Consider the following 18,964-nt stretch of genomic DNA (forward strand, 5'->3'; position numbering starts at 1 on the left):
CTCTGCATCCGGCATTGGTAACTCAATTTTTTTTTGAATACTCAACAACATCCTCATGTAATATAACTCTCCTACGTTTGGCGGTACATGAGCAATTCTACCGATAGTCTGATAGCGTTGCCTTCGCGTCCAACATTTATCACTTGCATTTCGGACAAATTTTATAGGAAATTCGACATAAGTTACTTTTCTTGCTTCTTCAGAACTGTCATTTTTCTTAAATCACCAAGTGAACATAGTATGTTCTGTAAACGGATTCTGTAACACTGATTCAAGAGAGTCGGTTTCTTTAAAAACGATAATTTCTTCTGATGGCAAGTGAATTTTTAAAAGTTGAACTGCAGGATGTCTAGAATGGATAGAAAATTCGAATAATCTCCACACTGATTCGTGAGGAGTTAAATAACGACAACTTAAGTAATTTTTAATTTCGTCATTTACATTATTATGTACCATAATTCGAGCTCTGTCAGGGCCTTTGTTTGTGTACTTGAATAAGTATTTTATCAACATAGACTGAGAACATGATTCAACATTGATGTGAGCATTGTATCTTAGTAACAAATTGGAGTTATAAAGTAATTGGTCCCGATATTGACTCCCTTTTTAACGATTAAGTTAGTATCATCATCGCACCATTTATATACGGGTGCTTTTATCGACTCAAATGTGGTTCTAGTATTAAACGGTTTTGGGAATGATCTCATACATTTTCCTCTTCGCATGCATGGAGCTTTTGGGTTTATTTTTCCGCACAAACCATGAATCATGAATTGACTAACGATTTTAAAAAGTTCTGGACTAACCTCTTTATCAGGTAATTCAGCTGAGATAATTGAATCAATGTCGGTCGCAGTATAACATTTGTACAATTTTTTAAGCCAAAACAACATATGAGCATGAGGCAATCCTCGTTTTTGAAACTCAATTGTGCAAACATCTGCCTCAACTTCTCCGAATGGTTGTCCCGATTTAATATAGGTGAGCATGTCATCTAATTTTAACCTAAATAGTCGAGAAATTATGTCAGGCCGGTCTTCTGGCTTGTAGCCTTGTTTATTATTGAAGTATCTTGTTATTTCCGGCCATTTGACGTTGCAAGTGAAAGTTATGAATAAATCTGGGTTACCATATTGTCTGCAAATGGCCATGGCATCTTGATAGTTGTTAATCATGTCTCGGGGGCTCCCAGTGTGAGTGCTTGGAAGAATTATATGTTCTCCTAGATCACTGGTTTGTTTAATTCCGGAGGATGCAACAACAAAAATGTTTTTGTGGGTTTCACATCTTACATCGCTTTGATGTGTTCTCACAAAGTCTAAACGATCTTCTTCAATAGTTGCATACGCATCCACCAAGTATTGTTGAAATAATCTTCCACCTTTCAACAGGGTGCTTGAATCATTTGGTCTGTCATGAACTTGGTAGCAAACAAATTTGATCATCGTAAGGTTCATATTTTTCTTCGATTCCCACGTTCTTTTGCAATTGGTCGCAATTCCAAACCATACTTATATCCATCTTCACTATACGGAAACAACAACGAATATTGTAATGACATAAACTTCGGGTGAAATTTAAATATCCGTTTTAAGCGTCCATCGTTTGACTGAACAATGATATCTCGGTTAAAATTAAATTCACCAATGTCACCAACAACTAAACCAACTATTTCATCGTTGGTTGGTAATTCATACTGTTTACTATCAGTGGGCTGTGGTCTCAGTATAGTCGTGTTAAAGGAAGGCAATAACCCATCTTCAAATTTATCTCTTACGTTATGGTATTCTTTAGCTAATTCATTTATTCATCAAACATTTTTATCAGCCCTTCCACAATGTCAGGTTTGGTCTTTTTATTAGTCTGACGTGGGTCAGTAGAGTTCATACGATTTGAAACCTCATTTCTGGTGTCATAGATATATAGGTGCGCATATTTAGGACGTTCTCCTCCAGAAAGTAATGCAAAACCCATTAGATGATGTATCTGACCACATATTTTAAGAACATAAGGTCCTGATCTTTTATTCATATCAGATTCGATTTTCGCGCCCATTGAGGTAAAACAGAACATTGAATTGTAAACCCGAATGTTTTCACGAAAGAGTAAGCTTTGTCGACCATTGTTCGGATCTAGTAACTGCTGAAGAAATGGCAGTGTAGAGTCTGACAAAGGAATCTGAATTTCTCCTTTTAGGCAACAACCCCTGTAAATAGGTGCATTGTTATTTGTTCGAACACTGCTGATTAATGCCTCACCTATTCAAAAGTAAGCGCCACAGTGATTACACTAGAACGAACTGCCACCAGAATCTTTGTAATCTACTACCAGACCTGTAATCATAATTGTTGATGTTTAAGCGGTACGAACACAATTTGTTTTACAAATTCAAAACACCAAATGCATTACGGCTGACCTTGACAACTTCTTTGATAGAGCGCCTGACCATAGGAGGTTGAACTTGTAACTATAACACAAATCAAACATAACATATGTTATTGATATTGTACACCAGTAAAAGGAAATGAGCCAGTTGAAACATTTTTTTTTAGATTTCCCGAATCCACTTGTACCCTCATTTTCATAATAGTGTGAAACTGCTGCTGTCTCATGACCTATAAGTTCTTGTTGCGCATGTTCCGGAGTTCGCAAAATGGCTTTTCCCTTTGAAGTCCTGAAATTTAGGCGGTATAACTGAAATTTATGTCACATTTGATCAATCACTCAGAACTTTAGCAACAACAGATGGAAAATAAGAAATCATATTTAGTAAATAACAAAATTACCGAAAATGAGGGTGTCCTAACATACAATATATCTATTGCAGGATTTGTCATCACTAACATACTGAAAGAGATGACAACATATCTATTATATTTTGACATGAACAAACGCCAAACAACATGAAAATTTAAAAAGCTACTGAGGTAAACTATTAACCTTTTTGGAAAACTGTATGTTGTCATTCATACCTGGTAAATCATTCATACCGCATATGTCAATATAATCAGGATTGTCCTGATTACCCCCTTTTTTTAATTTTTTTTTTATTATATTGCCTGGATCCACCTGTGTCCTCATTTTCATAACAATGCAAAGCTGCTGCTGTCTCATGACCTGTAAGTTCTTGCTGCATATGTGTTCGAAAAAAATCTTTCCTCTTGGAAGCTCTTAATTTACGCGGCATATCTGAAAACCAATGACTCAGAACTTTAGCAACAACAAATGGAAAATAAGACATCATATTGATACATAACAGATGTAATACGGACACATTAGCAGACCGTATAGCCTCAGTGATCTGTTCAAATAAAATCCAAAGACAGCAAAATGGTCTCTAAACTACATACAAAACTAATATCTAAAATGTGTCTGTAGATCTCCTAAAAATGACTAATAACCGAACTCGTACACCGCAGCTCTTTCTTTGTTAAAATTCTTGTACATATTCAATTGGCAAAGAGAAAATTTTTACCACACAACCAATCAGTCCATGATCACAATCATCTATCAGTTAACATTCACTATCATAATATCAAAGTAAAAGACTAAACATTATGCAAGAAACTACAAAACCTGTACATAGTTAACAATGAACAACTGCAAGACACTAAAATTGAAATCATCCCATTTTCACATACAGAATAAGCGAATTTGAACATAAAGGAAAAAAAAGTCACAGTTTTGGCTAGAAATGCTTCTTCCTCTAAAATTGAGACCGGCAAATACTTGGTAGAATTATATGTTTTCACTAATATTATACTAATAGCGGAAGACTAAAATAATTGCTTACTAAAGAGTGGATGAATATAATTAAGGTTGTTTGACACATTGGTAGTTTAGGTGATTTTAAAGGATATGGCCGCATGAATTCTAAATAGTCAGAATTAATCACAAAACGAAAGGCAAGCATCCCCAACACCTAACCTAGATCCATAAACAGTTGCTAAAATGGAAGCTCCTCCTTCTCTACTGCAGCAACTATTGGTCGATTAACCAAAATGAAACTGATAATCATATAATCAGTTGTCATGATACAAAAATATACTAATCACATTTTAGTTCTATAGATAACTGTCAGCATGCCTGCAACTCTTTGCATTTCAGCCCTACAAACAAAGCAAAAATAGATATGATTAAAAGCTACGAAACCAAACAATACATCCAACTATTACCAGATCTTCAAAACGGACAGAGCGACCTGAACCGAACCAAGGACGAAACCCTGCGATGGTCAACGTCCAAACCCAACCAAAACCAAACCTGCAACTTTAAACCCAGCCAAAAAAAAAAACACGGATTTCTTCTGTAAAGATTGGGATGAGCAGATGTCAGTCGAGGGTGTGAAAATAGCTGCACTAAACTGTCCTCTGACTCCTCTCCCTATCTCTATGTATAGAATTTACATTATTTTGTTCGATTCGGTAGAGATAAAACAAAGAGATTATACTATTTCAAGTTAAAGATTAACTCTTTTTTATTCACATAATCTGATATAGCCGACAAAAGGAATAGCTCATATGGGCCTTGCTTGCTTCACGATTTTTTTAAACACCGAATTAAGATTGACCCAGATGGCCTTATAAAGAACCAATCTTTTATACTACTATATATCTCTGTCAGTTTGCAAAAAGTTTGTCTCTTCCGAATCAGGATTAACAGCAAGAAAGTTGTTGATTGAGAGTCCAGGCATATGAATAACCAACCGTCGCAATACCACCTCATCCACCGCCTCCGCGACTGTAAAGACTCCACCTCCGCGACTTCCCTCCATTCCGTTGCGATAAAGTGGGCCTCTTTACGGGACACATTCACCGCCAACCACCTCATCAACTGTTATGTCAGGCTCCAAAACATGGACTCTGCAGCCAAGGTGTTGGACGAAATGCCTCAACCAAATGTCGTGTCGTTTACCTCGCTCATCTCCGGCTACGTCAGCACGGCTCGCCCCGATGCAGCACTGTGGCTGTTCGGGAGAATGCTGGACTCTTTGGTTCTGCCCAACGAGTTTACTTTCGCCACTGTCATTAACGCATGCTCCACGCTTGCTGATCTCGAAACAGGCAGAAAGATTCATGCCCATATTGAGATTTCGGGCGTGCAGAAAAACCTCGTTGTGTGCTCCTCGCTGGTTGATATGTACGGGAAATGCAACGACGTCGGTGGCGCTCGGCGGGTTTTTGACTTGATGGGAGGTGGGAATGTTGTTTCTTGGACTTCGATGATTGCTGCTTATGCACAGAACGGAGGAGGCCAGCAAGCGCTCGGGCTTTTTAGGGAATTTACTCGGGGGATGTTGGAGCGTCCGAATCATTTCATGTTGGCCAGTGTTGTGAACGCTTGCGCAAGCTTGGGTCAGTTAGTTTCTGGCAAAGTTGCACATGGAGCAGTGATTCGGCGTGGCCATGAGTTGAATAAGGTGATTGCGAGCGCAATTGTTGACATGTATGCTAAATGTGGGTGTGTTGAGTATTCTCATAAGGTTTTCAGGCGAATCCCAAATCCGTCTGTAATACCCTATACTTCGATGATTGTGGCTGCTGCCAAGTATGGACAGGGGAAAATGTCGATTCAACTCTTTGAAGAAATGATCGATAGAGGAATAAGACCCAATGATGTCACTTTTGTTGGTGTCTTGCATGCTTGTAGCCATTCAGGGCTTGTGGATGAAGGGCTCCAATACTATGAGTCTATGCATGAAAATCATGGAATATCCCCAAATGCAAAGCATCATACTTGCATTGTTGACATGCTTGGTAGAACTGGCCGTCTCAATGAGGCGTACAAACTTGCCAAATCCATCCAAGCCGAACCAAATCAAGAAGCCTTGGTGTGGGGGACACTCCTTTCGGCAAGTAGGCTTCATGGAAGGGTTGACATTGCTGTTGATGCTAGTAGACGGCTAATAGATTCCAACCAACAGGTATCAGGTGCATATGTTACATTGTCAAACGCTTATGCATTGAGTGGGGAGTGGGAGACTGCCCAGGGTCTTCGGTCAGAAATGAAGCGTACTGGGGTTAGGAAAGAACCCGGCTGCAGTTGGGTTGAGATTAAGGACTCAAATTATGTGTTCTACGCTGGAGATGTATCATCATGTGCACGCCAGAGTGAGGTGATTACTTTGCTGAGGGAGTTGGAGGGTAAAATGAAACAAAGAGGGTATGTAGGAGGGAGTATAGGTTTGGTCTTTATTGATGTAGAGGAGGAGGCCAAGGAGGAAATCGTTGGTCTTCATAGTGAGAGATTGGCGCTGGGTTTTGCATTGCTGAGTATACCTAAAGGAGTCACCATTAGAATAATGAAGAACTTGAGAATGTGTAATGATTGTCATGAAGCTTTCAAGCTTATTAGTGATATTGTTGGGAGGGAATTCATTGTTAGAGATGTGAATAGATTTCATCACTTTAAAGGTGGCTCCTGCACTTGTAGGGATTTTTGGTGATAATAATTTCTAAGTACAGCATATATTCATAACCGAGAGGAGAAAATCACAAGTAAAGATTCTTCAATGCAACGGCCACTTTATTTTTCTGTATTGTCATATTTTGATTTAGATATGCAACCTGTTATAAAACTTCAGTTCTGACAAAAGCCACCATTTTCCAGAAGATGAAGCTTACTTCAAACACTGAAAAAGAAGCATGAAAAACAAAGCATCCAGGACTCAAAAGAAAATAACTCAAATGATTTGAGAAAAAAAAGCCACCATACAAACAAGATTGAGATTTTATTGCTTAAATCATTACTGTAATACGTAGTGCAAGATACTGGAGGCAAAAATAGGTAAAACAGGCTTTTATTGCCTTACAAATATGTGCTCTTAAACAACTCGCACTGAAAAAAGAACAAACAAAACTGGAGGAAGGTACGTTGTAGAGAGAGGACATCATCTCATTAACCAAAACTTCTGCTAAAGACCAAGGAAAAGCTCCATTCTCCATCTTCCTCGAACCAAAATTGTTAATCAAAATCAGGACAGTAACACTTGTTCACGACCTGCGTCCAAAGGCAGAGCAAGATTACTATAGTTGCAACCACTGAATATTAATAATGCAGCCATATCAATCAACATTATTCACAAACCATCAATGGTCAATTCTAATTCCAACCCGTTGATGGCATAGTAGATTGACCTATCTCTTTCTCTTCTTTTCTATCCAAACCATTTGGACTGTTATCATTATAGGAAATGTTATGATCATAACATCTAGGTCTACCAATGGCAAATATTGTTACACTTCTAAATGGATGAATGAAAATGAAAACATGTGAAAGTAATACGCAAACAATCAGTAGAGCGCCAGGAAAACATGCTTGTGAATTCATGGTACACTACACTATCATTAATTTGCTTCTGAGCTCTCCAATCGCAACCCAGAAAAGTATTTATAAACTTATAGTTTTACCTCCCAGCAGCTATAAAGCAAAGATGGTGATAAAATTACATCTCACACCCCAAAGCATCAATATATACTTCCAACCACATAAATTATATATTGAAATACGGATAAGTAAAAGGGCAACTCTTGCAACAAAACAAAAATTGTAGACTTTACATTGAAAACTAAACTGACATGCAGCTGAAAGGCTATAGTGTATGCTCTCCACAAAGGTCACGAGCCAGCAAAATTCTCAGCAACTGCGCAAAACCCAACTGAAACAACAGAAGCTCTTTAATTATGACACAGTAACATGACTTTCGCCACTGCAAATTCAACATACTGAAAGTAACTTACTGAATGGGAGAGTCTCGATTATAGTGAAACAGAATGTGACATACCTATATAATGAATACATATCCTTGCATGGACAAGATGGCACAGTGAATTGAAAACAAAAGAAGAACGCAAGTTTAACAATTTTCCTAGAGATTAACAGGTAACCATACCCAAGATTTGGTCTCCATTCCATAAAACAATCCAATATAACGGTAACAAAACAGAAAATGCTTTGGTAGAACATTGATCAGTCATCAGTATATTAGTATTCAACCTCCTCAAAATGGTTGCCTATGAGTATCCAATCTCTAAAGATATTTTTCCTCAGGCTCCGAATCCAGGGAGCCAAAAAATATAGAACTGAACTATTACATAATCTCCTAGCTGTGCTGCTGAACAATTAAAATGATTTCCTCCTTTCCCAACCCATGAAACTTATGGATCGATGAGCATATTGTGCTCTTATCCACGTCAAGAATAGATGTCATTTGAATTGAAAATACAATACAAAATTTTCTAACGAATCTCACTTTGTACACATGTACAGAGGGTAATTATCTGTTGAATCCTCCTCTTCGCAAATTTTCAAGTGCAGATTTATGTAGGCATCCTTGTCTTTTCTATCTTGATGCCTGTTTTGGAGAAAAACCATATAAATTACAAGGTTGACTTAATCTCTAGCACCACCAAATTTGGATTGACCTATGGCTTTCATTGCAACTTCAACCAAGCGGACAAATTCCTCAACATCTTGGAAGCTGAACTCAATTACCCTCCTAATAGAAGAAATACAGTCATTTTTATGTGCATCTTCCAGGGTCAGGCAAGCAGCTGCAAAGGCACTCTGGGATTTTCTGGAGGCTTCCATTGCCCAATTCACATCCTGTGTCTGCAAAATAATACATGCCAATTTTACCCTCTCGTAACACCTATTAAAAACATTGCCATGAAAGATAAGGGACGGACTTCAAGTCTGGGTAAATATTGTACCAACCCTAAATGAGATACCATATGACTTTTCCAACAACTAAGTGTCTTAAAAGTGCATTGGGTTGGCTATCGCGACAGAGATGATCAGATACCTTACAAAAAAAACTCTCAAAATAATCACAAGTCAATCAAGAAGCATGTTAAACAAATATGTATATCCATGGTATTCATAATAATTACTCCATAGTTCCTAAATAAGAATATATATATGTTTATCCATGGTGCTCATAATAATGACTCCTTAGTCCCTAAACCAGTGTTGATCAAATGACCCAACAATTTATAGATAAAATTCACAGAGACTGCATGCATGATTAACTTACAAAGTCGAGCAGCCTCAGAATCTTGGGGCGGTTTCGAGCAACATGATGGTTTCCAGCAACATGAGAACCAATACACTTGGATAATATAGCCTTTTCTGCAGTCACTTGGTTGGTCAAATTATTAATATTTGATGCAGAATATGATGGAGACTCCCCTAAATAGTAAAGATAAGTGTCTCGACCAAAAAAAAAAATAGTAAAGATAAGTGAAGAAAAACAGTAAGTGGTTTGATATTACATTCTCAATCAGAAGATAAGACTTACTGGAATTCCACCATAAAGCATGACAAATTCATTTTCCATGTCTATAAAATCATATGCTTCTATTTTTTACAAGGATAGCGTGCTGCTTTTCATTACATGTTGCATCGACAAAATCTGTCAGATTTATCTTAGGAAAATTGGAGAAAGGTTGCATGTTCCATTTTCAGTTATCATTTTGTAGGGTAAGAAAAAAGTAATGGTTCTGCATTTAATTAGACAAATGATCTCTTAAACCTTGAAATTTGGAGTTAAACAAATGATAGCTATAGGACAGCCTAATTTTAGATTTAATAAAGAGCAACTAGCCAATTGCTCAACAGTTTCTTTTAAAAATATTTATATTTGAACTACAGTGACTAATTTACACCTAAGTTGCACGGACACGGACACGGACACGGCGACACGGTAAAACTCAAAAACTGAGTTTCCGACACGGCTTGGACACGGCAAACAAAATTATATATTTATGTATTTTTAATAAATAAAAAATATATTAAAATATGAAATAAGTTCATTACATTATCAAATAAAGTTCTAAATTAAATCTATTTCATAACCATAAGAAATAAGTCAAGTGCATAACTAATAACATTAAAAACAACATACCTCTAGCACCTAAAATATAACATTAAAGAAAAACAAACTTGAGCAGTAGCTTGTTTTCAAACATGACAATTTCTAGCACAGTACCACCTAATAGACAAGAAGATGAATTAATATAATTATCATATCCATAATCTGTAATATCCCGAAATTTCGGTTTTCTATTTTTAAAGAAGAAAATTAATTTTCGAGTTATTTTATTTTGATTTTAATTATTCTTTCAATTCTTTGTGGCTTTCGAAAATTATTCAAATTTTTGGTTTGTCAAATTTTGTCTTTTGAGCCCATATGATTAAACTAGACGTTGTTACGAATTCGTGGGATTTTTCGGAGCATCGGAGCTTTTTTTAATAATTTTTGGAAGTTGGTATTATCTAAAAATTTAATTAAAAATAGAAATATTGGTGGTTGGATCTGGGCCGTTGGATTTGAGATATATAAAGGTAGGAGTGGATCAGCTCAAGCCCAGACCGACTCGACTGCTCTGCAACGACGCCGACTGCTCCTCCTCATCCGGCGGTCTCTCGACGTCAGCCGGTGGCCACGGGTCCGTCTCGTCGTCCCCGACCTCCCTATGATTCCAGTTTGAAGAGTGGAGCTCCGGTGAGAGAGAAAAGGAGGAGAGAAGGTGATTGGGTTTCCGGTTGAGTTTGTGATTTCGGCCACGGCGACGAGCGTGACCGGTATTGGTAGCTTCCTCTCGTCCTCCCCGACATCGCTTTGGTATTGGATTTCCATGGGAAGCTGAGGAGAGAGAGATTCAAAGAAGGGAAACTTTTCTGGGTTCGCCGGCGAGTTTCCGATTCCGGCAGCGTCGACGCCTCTCACCGGTGTGGATAGTTTCATCTCCTCATCCTCGACGTCCCTGTGACTTCAGCTTGTCGAGACAAGGTCAGGTGAGGGAGAATCGAAGAGGAGAAGTTTCTAAATTTTCCAGCGGTGGTGGAGGTGTTTTGATCCATTTCTGGCTTTTTGAGTATATTGAATTGGTTTGAGAGATTGTAGAGGCTTGAATTCGTTATTGGTGGAGTTTTGAGGAATTTAGGATTTTGGGCAGTGTGTGCAGCTGCTGTGTTCGGCGGAGGGAGTGGCGGACTGGCGGTGGTGGAGTGTGCGCTGACGTGGCGTGTCGCAATGCCATGTCGGGGCCGGTCAACATGTCCGAGACGTGTCCGAAAAGTCAACTTTTTCGGACATGCCACGTGGCGTGTCGGACACTTATTTTGCCGTGTCGGCGTGTCGGAGTGTCAGACACTCCGACACTCCAGGGGTGTGGAGAGTCCGTGCAACATAGATTTACACCATACAAGGAGCAACATAACCTAAAGAAAGAAGCATCACTTCATGGAAAAAAAAAAAAACAGAAATGGACCTTGATATGAAATCCAATGATGGCTCTGAACTGCTATTCACTTACCGTCAATTGTTCTCCTGTTTCCTTCACTCTATCTCTTAATGGTTTGTGCCAGAGCAAATAAGCAAAGCCCTAAAAGATGAAGCTGCAAATCTCCTCGCTTTGTCTCTGTGAGAAAGACACGCGACAGACGGGCGCTCAAGAGATCAACAGGTGGAATGCGGCGACTTTGAAAACCCTCTTCCCAACATGATGCCTTGTTTGATCTCATCCGAGTTCATAAGATAAGGATTACAGAGGCGGTGAGAGAGAGAGTGAAGGAAAAGAGCGGCTACCGTGGATGAGGCGAGTCACGATGACAGATTCGTGCTTGAACGGGAAGTAGGGACGGACAAGTATCTTCATAGGGTTGCATATGAACAGTGGAGCGGTTTGGTTTTCCTTTACTATAGAGTATAAATAGGCAGAAGAATGATGTTATCTATCTCCTTCAGTAAGACATCCTCCGTGATATTGTCCTGTATGCTTTTCTTTACCTTATTGTAGGTCTGGACATCATTAGGAGTCAATTTATCTGTCCTTAGGGGCGTAGGGAAGGGGGGGTCAAGGGGTTCAGCTGACCTCCCTCACATTTTTTATTAAGTCATATTGTTATCTAATTTGTCAGTTGAAATGTGATGTTGACACTATTTTGACCCTTCTAACTAATTAAAGAAAAGTTTGACATATAAAATATTAATTACAACAATCAATTTGGACAGAGGAGTGTTCAACTCCTCACATGTGTTTGTTACGTGTGGTTCTCTGATTTTTTTTAATATAGGTTTCTAATCCGAATCAATGATTGATTGCATCTCCCTTTAATATTACAATTAAAACATATTCCTAGTCTTTTTTTTTTGTCTTTTTAATTAATATGTTTTCCTAATCAATCAATTATTGTGATTGATTTCTCGTCCACTTCTATATAAACAGTTTTAGTCGCTTCTTTACGTATTTCTTTTTGTTATCCTTCAATAAATTTTTCTTTGTCGTCGACAACCTTCATAATTAAAAACTTGCAATTATGGATGTTTTAGTTTTATTTGAAAAGTATCATAAGATAAAAGCAACAGAACAGTCGACTCCATCTGAAGCTCCTCCAAAATTTCAAAATATGAGCAATCGTCGAGGACAATTATAATTACTTTAGGAAGATTTGTTATTTTATTTAGCTTTTGTTGTCAAAGTATTCTAATGATTTATAAGTTTTTATATTATTCAATAAAATTATATTTTTATTTTGTGTGACATTATTGTTTAAACTCTTGACCATTCTACTTATGGTTTCTGGCTACGCCACTGTCTGTCCTGCTCCTCATGTAGACCCATTCTTTCTTCTCCGAGTCCAGAAAACACTCGATTATTTTTCCCGAATAAAACGAGTAATGTTCAGGACTATCCCTAAATGCAACCATTTCTCCTTTCATTAGTTGCTTCTTTCCATATGCATACAGATAAAGCAGTTTCTGACCATCACTACCTACCTCAAAGAGAAAATCAACCGAGTTCATTTCAGGGTACTTCCACTTCAGAAGGCGTTCATGTTTTCTTATAACATAACGATCATCCATACCCTGAAAGATCACACCATCTGCATCATGTGAAAGCTTTGGAATCAACTCCTTCAAAATCTTCTTCACCTTAGAGAGTGGCCAAAAGCCCTTCATCCTCACCTTGTATGGTTCCAAGTCATATCTGTAGTCAGGAACATTGTTCCTACTTTCGTAATAAACTCGGCGCTGGTCATTAGTACGAGGCTGAATTACTTGCTCCTCAATCTTCCTCGACCGCTCCAGAAAAGGCCACTCTACCACAGAAACATTGTTGATTGCCATCATATCATAAACAAAGGTATCTTCTGGTCTGCTTCTTCTGTGCGCCTGGCAGGTGCTCTGTATCAATCACCATCTCCCCATCTAGTAACGTGCAGTGGTGAGTACTACTCCTCTCATTAGAACCATTCATGTGTTTGCAGGGAAACCTCATCTGAACCCTCCTAAAATTGAAGCTTCTATCAATCAAGTAACATCCATGTACAGTTATCAACATCATATAACGAGTTCCATCAGCTTTCCAAGTTGCATAGTAGGACTGTTGCCTCAACAACTGTAGATTCTCCCAGTTAAGAGAAACTGGATGTGATCCTTGGAATTGCCATCTCCCTCTTACACTAGGAAAGGCCTTAAGAAGCTCGTAGCACAACCGTCGCAGTTCCTCTTGCTGCTCATCAGGTATCTTATCACCCAAGATATCATCATTAGTCATTACTACATCTGTACCCCTATCCTGATGACTATGATTCAAGATTTGATCTTTGTCGTGCGGCACAGACTCAGATCTTTTCCACTCAGGCGTACGCGGGCAAATGAACTCCACAGGCTTCATTTCATGATAGAATGAGTACAATGCATCAATGTAGTCAGGCATATATATTCCCGGAGGACGAGCTTGAGCAAAATCTTGTATTGCTTGAGTGACTGTCTTCATTGGTTGCGTGCGCATCAAGTAATGAATGATCATGAACCCTGTCCGATTGTGTCCATGTGTACAATGCACAAGGATATACTTGTCAGGGTAATACTCTTTGAATCGCATAACCTCGTATACAAAACTATTCACTGAAAAGTTGTCCGGTACAGAATTCCGGCCAATGCATGGAATCCTGACATGCTTAATACCCATTTTCGCCAAATCACTTGTTCTTTAGTAACGAGTTGTGTTTGTCAAATCGATAACCAAACCGAGTTTTCTTCTCCGGCATCTCTGTGCCTCGAATACTTGCTTGAATGTGTATCTCTTACCATGAGGAACATAGACATTATAGGATTCATCAAGTGGCACCTTAGAAGGTATCATGAAGTCTAGCTCTTCACCAAACGATGAGCAATCTAACCATCCAAATGGGAGCTTAGATGTGTCATAAGACTTGGGAAATTGGAAAGATTCATATGAAGGACGCAGCTCAGATTGTACTGATCTGTGGTTATATGAACTACCATGATCTGGTTTCAATCGCTTACATGGTCTCTCAGTGTTATGGCTGCGTTCTAGGTTTGGTGAGGGAAAATGTAAGGAATTCGAGTGGAAGTGTGAGGCGACCATTATTAGGTCTGAAATAGATTTGCAAGGATGCCCCATCCCTTGTTTATATAGACAAGCGAGCATACGAAGTCCTTAAACAATTAGGATAGCAGGACTGTTTTTCCTCATTTGGCCAGGATTGATGGACAAAGTAAATTCCTTAAACGATTAGGATAGCAGTGTCACACCATAACCATAAAAAAAGATAAATGAGCATTAACCTCATTGACCATTTGTGAGTTGCAACATCTCTTTACGTCAAGCGAACCATAAGACCCCCACTCTTTAGCTTGATGAGAAGAACATAAATTGATATCCATAGCGAAACCATTGAGTAAGTGCTTGTAATTGTTCTCCATCATAATTATGAAAGAGCCACAACCCACACTATAGAGGCGGACACTACTTATGAGTGTATAGCTATGACGATGATATGGGAAACCGAACTCATCCATTATAAGGAATGGACAATTTGGTGGAGGATCATACCAACAGTTTGTTAAATTTTGTCTGCAACAGCATTCCCTTTTGCAAAGAACATAAGAGCAATAAAAAACACCAATCGGATGCGTTATATAAGCAATTTAACCACGCAATACGAAAAGGTAATGTAAGCAATAACACCTTTTTTTTTTTTTTGAATAGAATATGTATAGTTTCATTGATTACGGCCAGACGGCTCATACATCAATTGAAGTTTGTCTTGATAAACTCCTCGGTGACAAACCTTACTAAAGATAACTCTCATTACAAATGAGTTCAAATTGAACCTACAACAACTGATTTTCAATTACGACAATAAAATTTTCCTATAACGGCTATACGTCACTTGAGACTTTTATTGGTGTATAACTACATATAACCAGGAATAAATTGAAAGTCTTTCATCAGATGCATATCTTGGTTAAGAAAAGAATGAATTAAGCTACCTCCTTGCCTTTACGTATAGTCACTGTTAAGCCAAATATAATGTCAACTAAGCTTAGCTACATTTTTAATCCCAAGAATATAACTCCCATTAATTCGATACGTGAATAAAGCAGTTTGGTGACCTAACCCACAACAAAAACCAACCTTCTAATAACCATTGCAATCTCGAAACACACCTCCACAGGATGCAGATCAATATGTTTAATTCCTTTATTGAAAAAAAAAAAAAAAAAAAAAAACAAAAAAAAATAGAATGACACGTTTATTGCAGGAATGGAATTCATAAGGAATGGGAGAAGGAATTGAATAATATGTACAAATTAGAATAGAAATAAAATTAATTACGATTGATGTTGTTTACGTATCATATATAATTGGAATTAAAACTACCTCAATTAACTAAATTACCCTTTACAAAAACATGTCTGACCAAAGTTAGTTTTTTTTTTTTTCCTCAACAAAAAGTTAAGCATTTTGTTTAAATCAATATAGGACCATAAAACATCCACTTTATAGGAAAAAACTACGTATCATGCCAAGTTGATAATGCAAAATATGACACGTTTATGATAAGAAATATATTCTAGGGTTGGGTAATTTGAGGTTATTGAAATTATATGAGGATACTTGACCAAAAAAAGAAATTATATGAGAATAATTTAAGAACAGAAAATTTATTTCTGATAATATCATTCTTAAACCCATCTCCTCCTTCGGTATTACAAATCCGGGTTAACAATGAATCAATTCCGGGTTGAGAGGTGAGACCCATAACAATTCTCATTCCGTAAACACAAGAATTTATTCATCCGGTAATCCTTCCCCGTATTTGTATTCCATTCTGACAAGTAAACGTGCTAGAAAGGTAATCCAAACCCATTAATCCATCCACACATTCAGACAAAGAAACAAAAATGACCAAGAAAACAAACCCCAACCAGTGACCCACCAATACCATGGACCACCACCTTCTCCACCTCTCCAGCGCCGACCGCCGGACCTCTAATCGGAAGTGGCAAGACTTACCCAAAGACTGTTGGGTCAACATCTTGGACAAAGTGGGAACAGAGTGTTTACTACTGTCGGTCCCCTTTGTGTGCAGAACATGGTACAGAGCAAGCCTCACTCCTTGTTTCTGGAAACGCCTCGTTTTCCCGACGGAGACTCAAAAAGGTACAGTCATTCATCCCTGGAGCTTTCCCGTTTCTACTTCCGACGACGACGATGATAGTTCTTGTTTCGATTACTTAACCAGAAAATATGCTCGAGAGTTTGGGATTGAGTGGAGTCGTTTCTGTGTTTCTAAGTTGATCAAGTTTGCTGTTAATCGTAGCCGAGGGGAGACCCAGTTTCTAAAGGTACCCGGAATTTGTAGCCATTATATGAATGTGATGAGAGATGTGCTAGAACACATTGGGAGGAACTGTAGAGGTTTTGAGGGGTTGCATATGTCTCATGCATTGGTTGATGTGGATTTGGCTAACGACATTGTGAAATATGTGCCCAAGATTAAGTACTTGTGCTTGAGGAAGGCCAAGATTGACAAGAGTGAGCTTATTGTGTTGATCAAGGGGTGCAGGGAGCTTGAGGTTTTGGATGTTAGGGGCTGTGTGGGTTTTACTGAGCGTGATAGGGAGTTGGCAAATCTTGGCGCTCACATTGGAGAGTTTATGATGGAGGGTTCGAGCCTGTTCACGCCGCAGGAATGGGAGATTGCTGGGGTTATTCAGGTTGATGAGGACTAGTAGTTTTTAGAATTGAGCCAGTGCGAGATTGTTGGGGTTCTTCAGGTTCATGAGCACAAATGGAGCCAAGCAATTTGTGCATTTTGTTCTGTAACTTGACTATTGTGAATGTATTTATGCATAGAATTTAGGCCAACTTGAGTGGCACTAGAAGTGATGTAGTTTGACACCTAGAAATGAACTTCTGTTGTCAAACTTTGAAAGTCTTTGTTTTCCTAAAGTTTTAGTTGATACATAATTTGTTAGCACTTATCATTGCTTGAATGGTTGAAATAGAGAAGAGCTCATCGACACAGATGTGAATCGTATATATATAACAATAGAGCGGAATACAACAGAATGACAATAGTATTACACAAGTGAAACTGATCTGGAAACTAAAACATAATGCTTGAAAAGCAATAATTCCACAAGATAAACAAACGTGTATAATGTATAGACTCGATCAATCCTGTAACAGTGTCTACTCACACAAATGCAGGTTCCGTGATTTCCAAGGATGAGTGTTTAGTTCGATGGAGGAGGTGAGATGGAAGGAATTGATGGCATCGTGGTCGGAATGGTTGGAAGTGAAGGGATTGTCGTGGGGAAGGAGGGGAGTGGAGGTAGAGTGAACTTGGGAGCAGTGGGAAGGTTTGGCAATGTTGGATTTGGGAGAGTTGGCATTTGGGTGCTTGGGACAGATGGGATTTGTGATGTGGGTTTTGGCAGAGTTGGCAATGGAGGCAGTGTAGTGGGCATAGGCAATGTTGAAGGCAATGAAGGCAGTGGAGGGAATCCCTTCGGAATCGGGATTGATGGAATTGAAGTCTGCAATAGGTGCCTGGCGCCGAAGCTCATGTCAATGCTTGACAAACACAATGCTGCTATCATGATAGATAATAGGGAACAATGCTTGAGACCTGCCATTTTAATTGAAAAATAAGGAACTTGATCTTAGTTTCTTGTTTGAGTTGTTCAATATAGAGTACGTGAAGGGTATTTATAGAGAATGGGACTCCAAAGTTCTCAATGTTTGATGAAATCTAGCTGGGGTAGTGTAGAAAAATGGTCCTGGTTAGCTTACCTTCTCATATATATATATAGTTTGGAAGTCTGCTCAAGTTTAAAAATACCTACCTACCTACCCTTTTAGGGGATTGCTTACCAAAGGGAAGCCTCCTATCACCTAATCTAGACACAATTTTATGGATCAACCATTGTTTACTCACAACAGTTGATTTTCTCTAACAGACTGATTGTAGTGTTTGCCACACATTTCATTGAACATGTCAACTGCATTAGTCAAGTCCAAAATGATATCAGTAAAATCTAAGCCTAGAAGTTTAAACGACTCAAGTTCTAAGCTTAGATTTGGTGCGACGAAATTTGTTTCAAGAAGCAGCACAATTCCAAGTTGGACAGACGCCAGAAGTTTTATACAGTCCAAGATCTGGTGGCTCGAACTGGAATTAAGGGTCAATCATTAAAATTGTTCTAGATAGAAAGTAATTGGTAATAGAAGTTTGATTAAGGAAACTAAATACGACTTAGGCCATCTCTAGTAGGAGAGGGCTATATTGGGGCCAGGGCTATAATTTAGCCCTAAAAAATATTATTTTTTAGTTATAGACTACTAAATGATCTCCAGTAAGAGAGGGCTAAATTTTAACCCAATCAAATATTTTATGATTTCATATTATATTTTCAAACTTATAATTTTATTTTATTATAACATTATTTATATTTGGATCAAGATAAAAATTTGAGAGAAAAAAATTTGACTCAATTTCAGTTAAGGAAAAAAAAATTCCGTTAGGGAAAATGTGAAGTATGTCCATAACCAATTAAAAGCCACCATTTGTCAAAGTTTGACTCAATTTCAGCCACCCATTTGCATCAAACTGGTTTTTTTATTCTGATGAGGTCCCA

General features: G+C 38.2%; 2 protein-coding genes and 1 pseudogene across 2 annotated transcripts; 2 read left to right on the forward strand and 1 right to left on the reverse strand.

Moving 5' to 3' along the window:
- Window positions 1-4,693: 4,693 nt before the first annotated feature.
- Window positions 4,694-6,445, forward strand: LOC101304852 (pentatricopeptide repeat-containing protein At4g15720-like). The gene has a single exon (XM_004295448.1). It carries the CDS (start codon window positions 4,694-4,696, stop codon window positions 6,443-6,445), a length of 1,752 nt encoding a protein of 583 aa, XP_004295496.1.
- Window positions 6,446-11,701: 5,256 nt separating this feature from the next.
- LOC101305154 lies at window positions 11,702-14,435 on the reverse strand (annotated as a pseudogene).
- A 1,934-nt stretch (window positions 14,436-16,369) lies between these two features.
- On the forward strand, window positions 16,370-17,053 carry LOC101305448. Its single transcript, XM_004295449.1, has 2 exons — window positions 16,370-16,481; window positions 16,564-17,053. The coding sequence occupies exons 1-2, from the start codon at window positions 16,414-16,416 to the stop codon at window positions 17,051-17,053; spliced, it is 558 nt and encodes a 185-aa protein (XP_004295497.1). The 5' UTR covers window positions 16,370-16,413.
- The last annotated feature ends 1,911 nt before the right edge of the window (window positions 17,054-18,964 follow it).

This window comes from Fragaria vesca, linkage group LG3, assembly GCF_000184155.1.
Source record: "Fragaria vesca subsp. vesca linkage group LG3, FraVesHawaii_1.0, whole genome shotgun sequence".
Classification (NCBI taxonomy): Eukaryota; Viridiplantae; Streptophyta; class Magnoliopsida; order Rosales; family Rosaceae; genus Fragaria; species Fragaria vesca.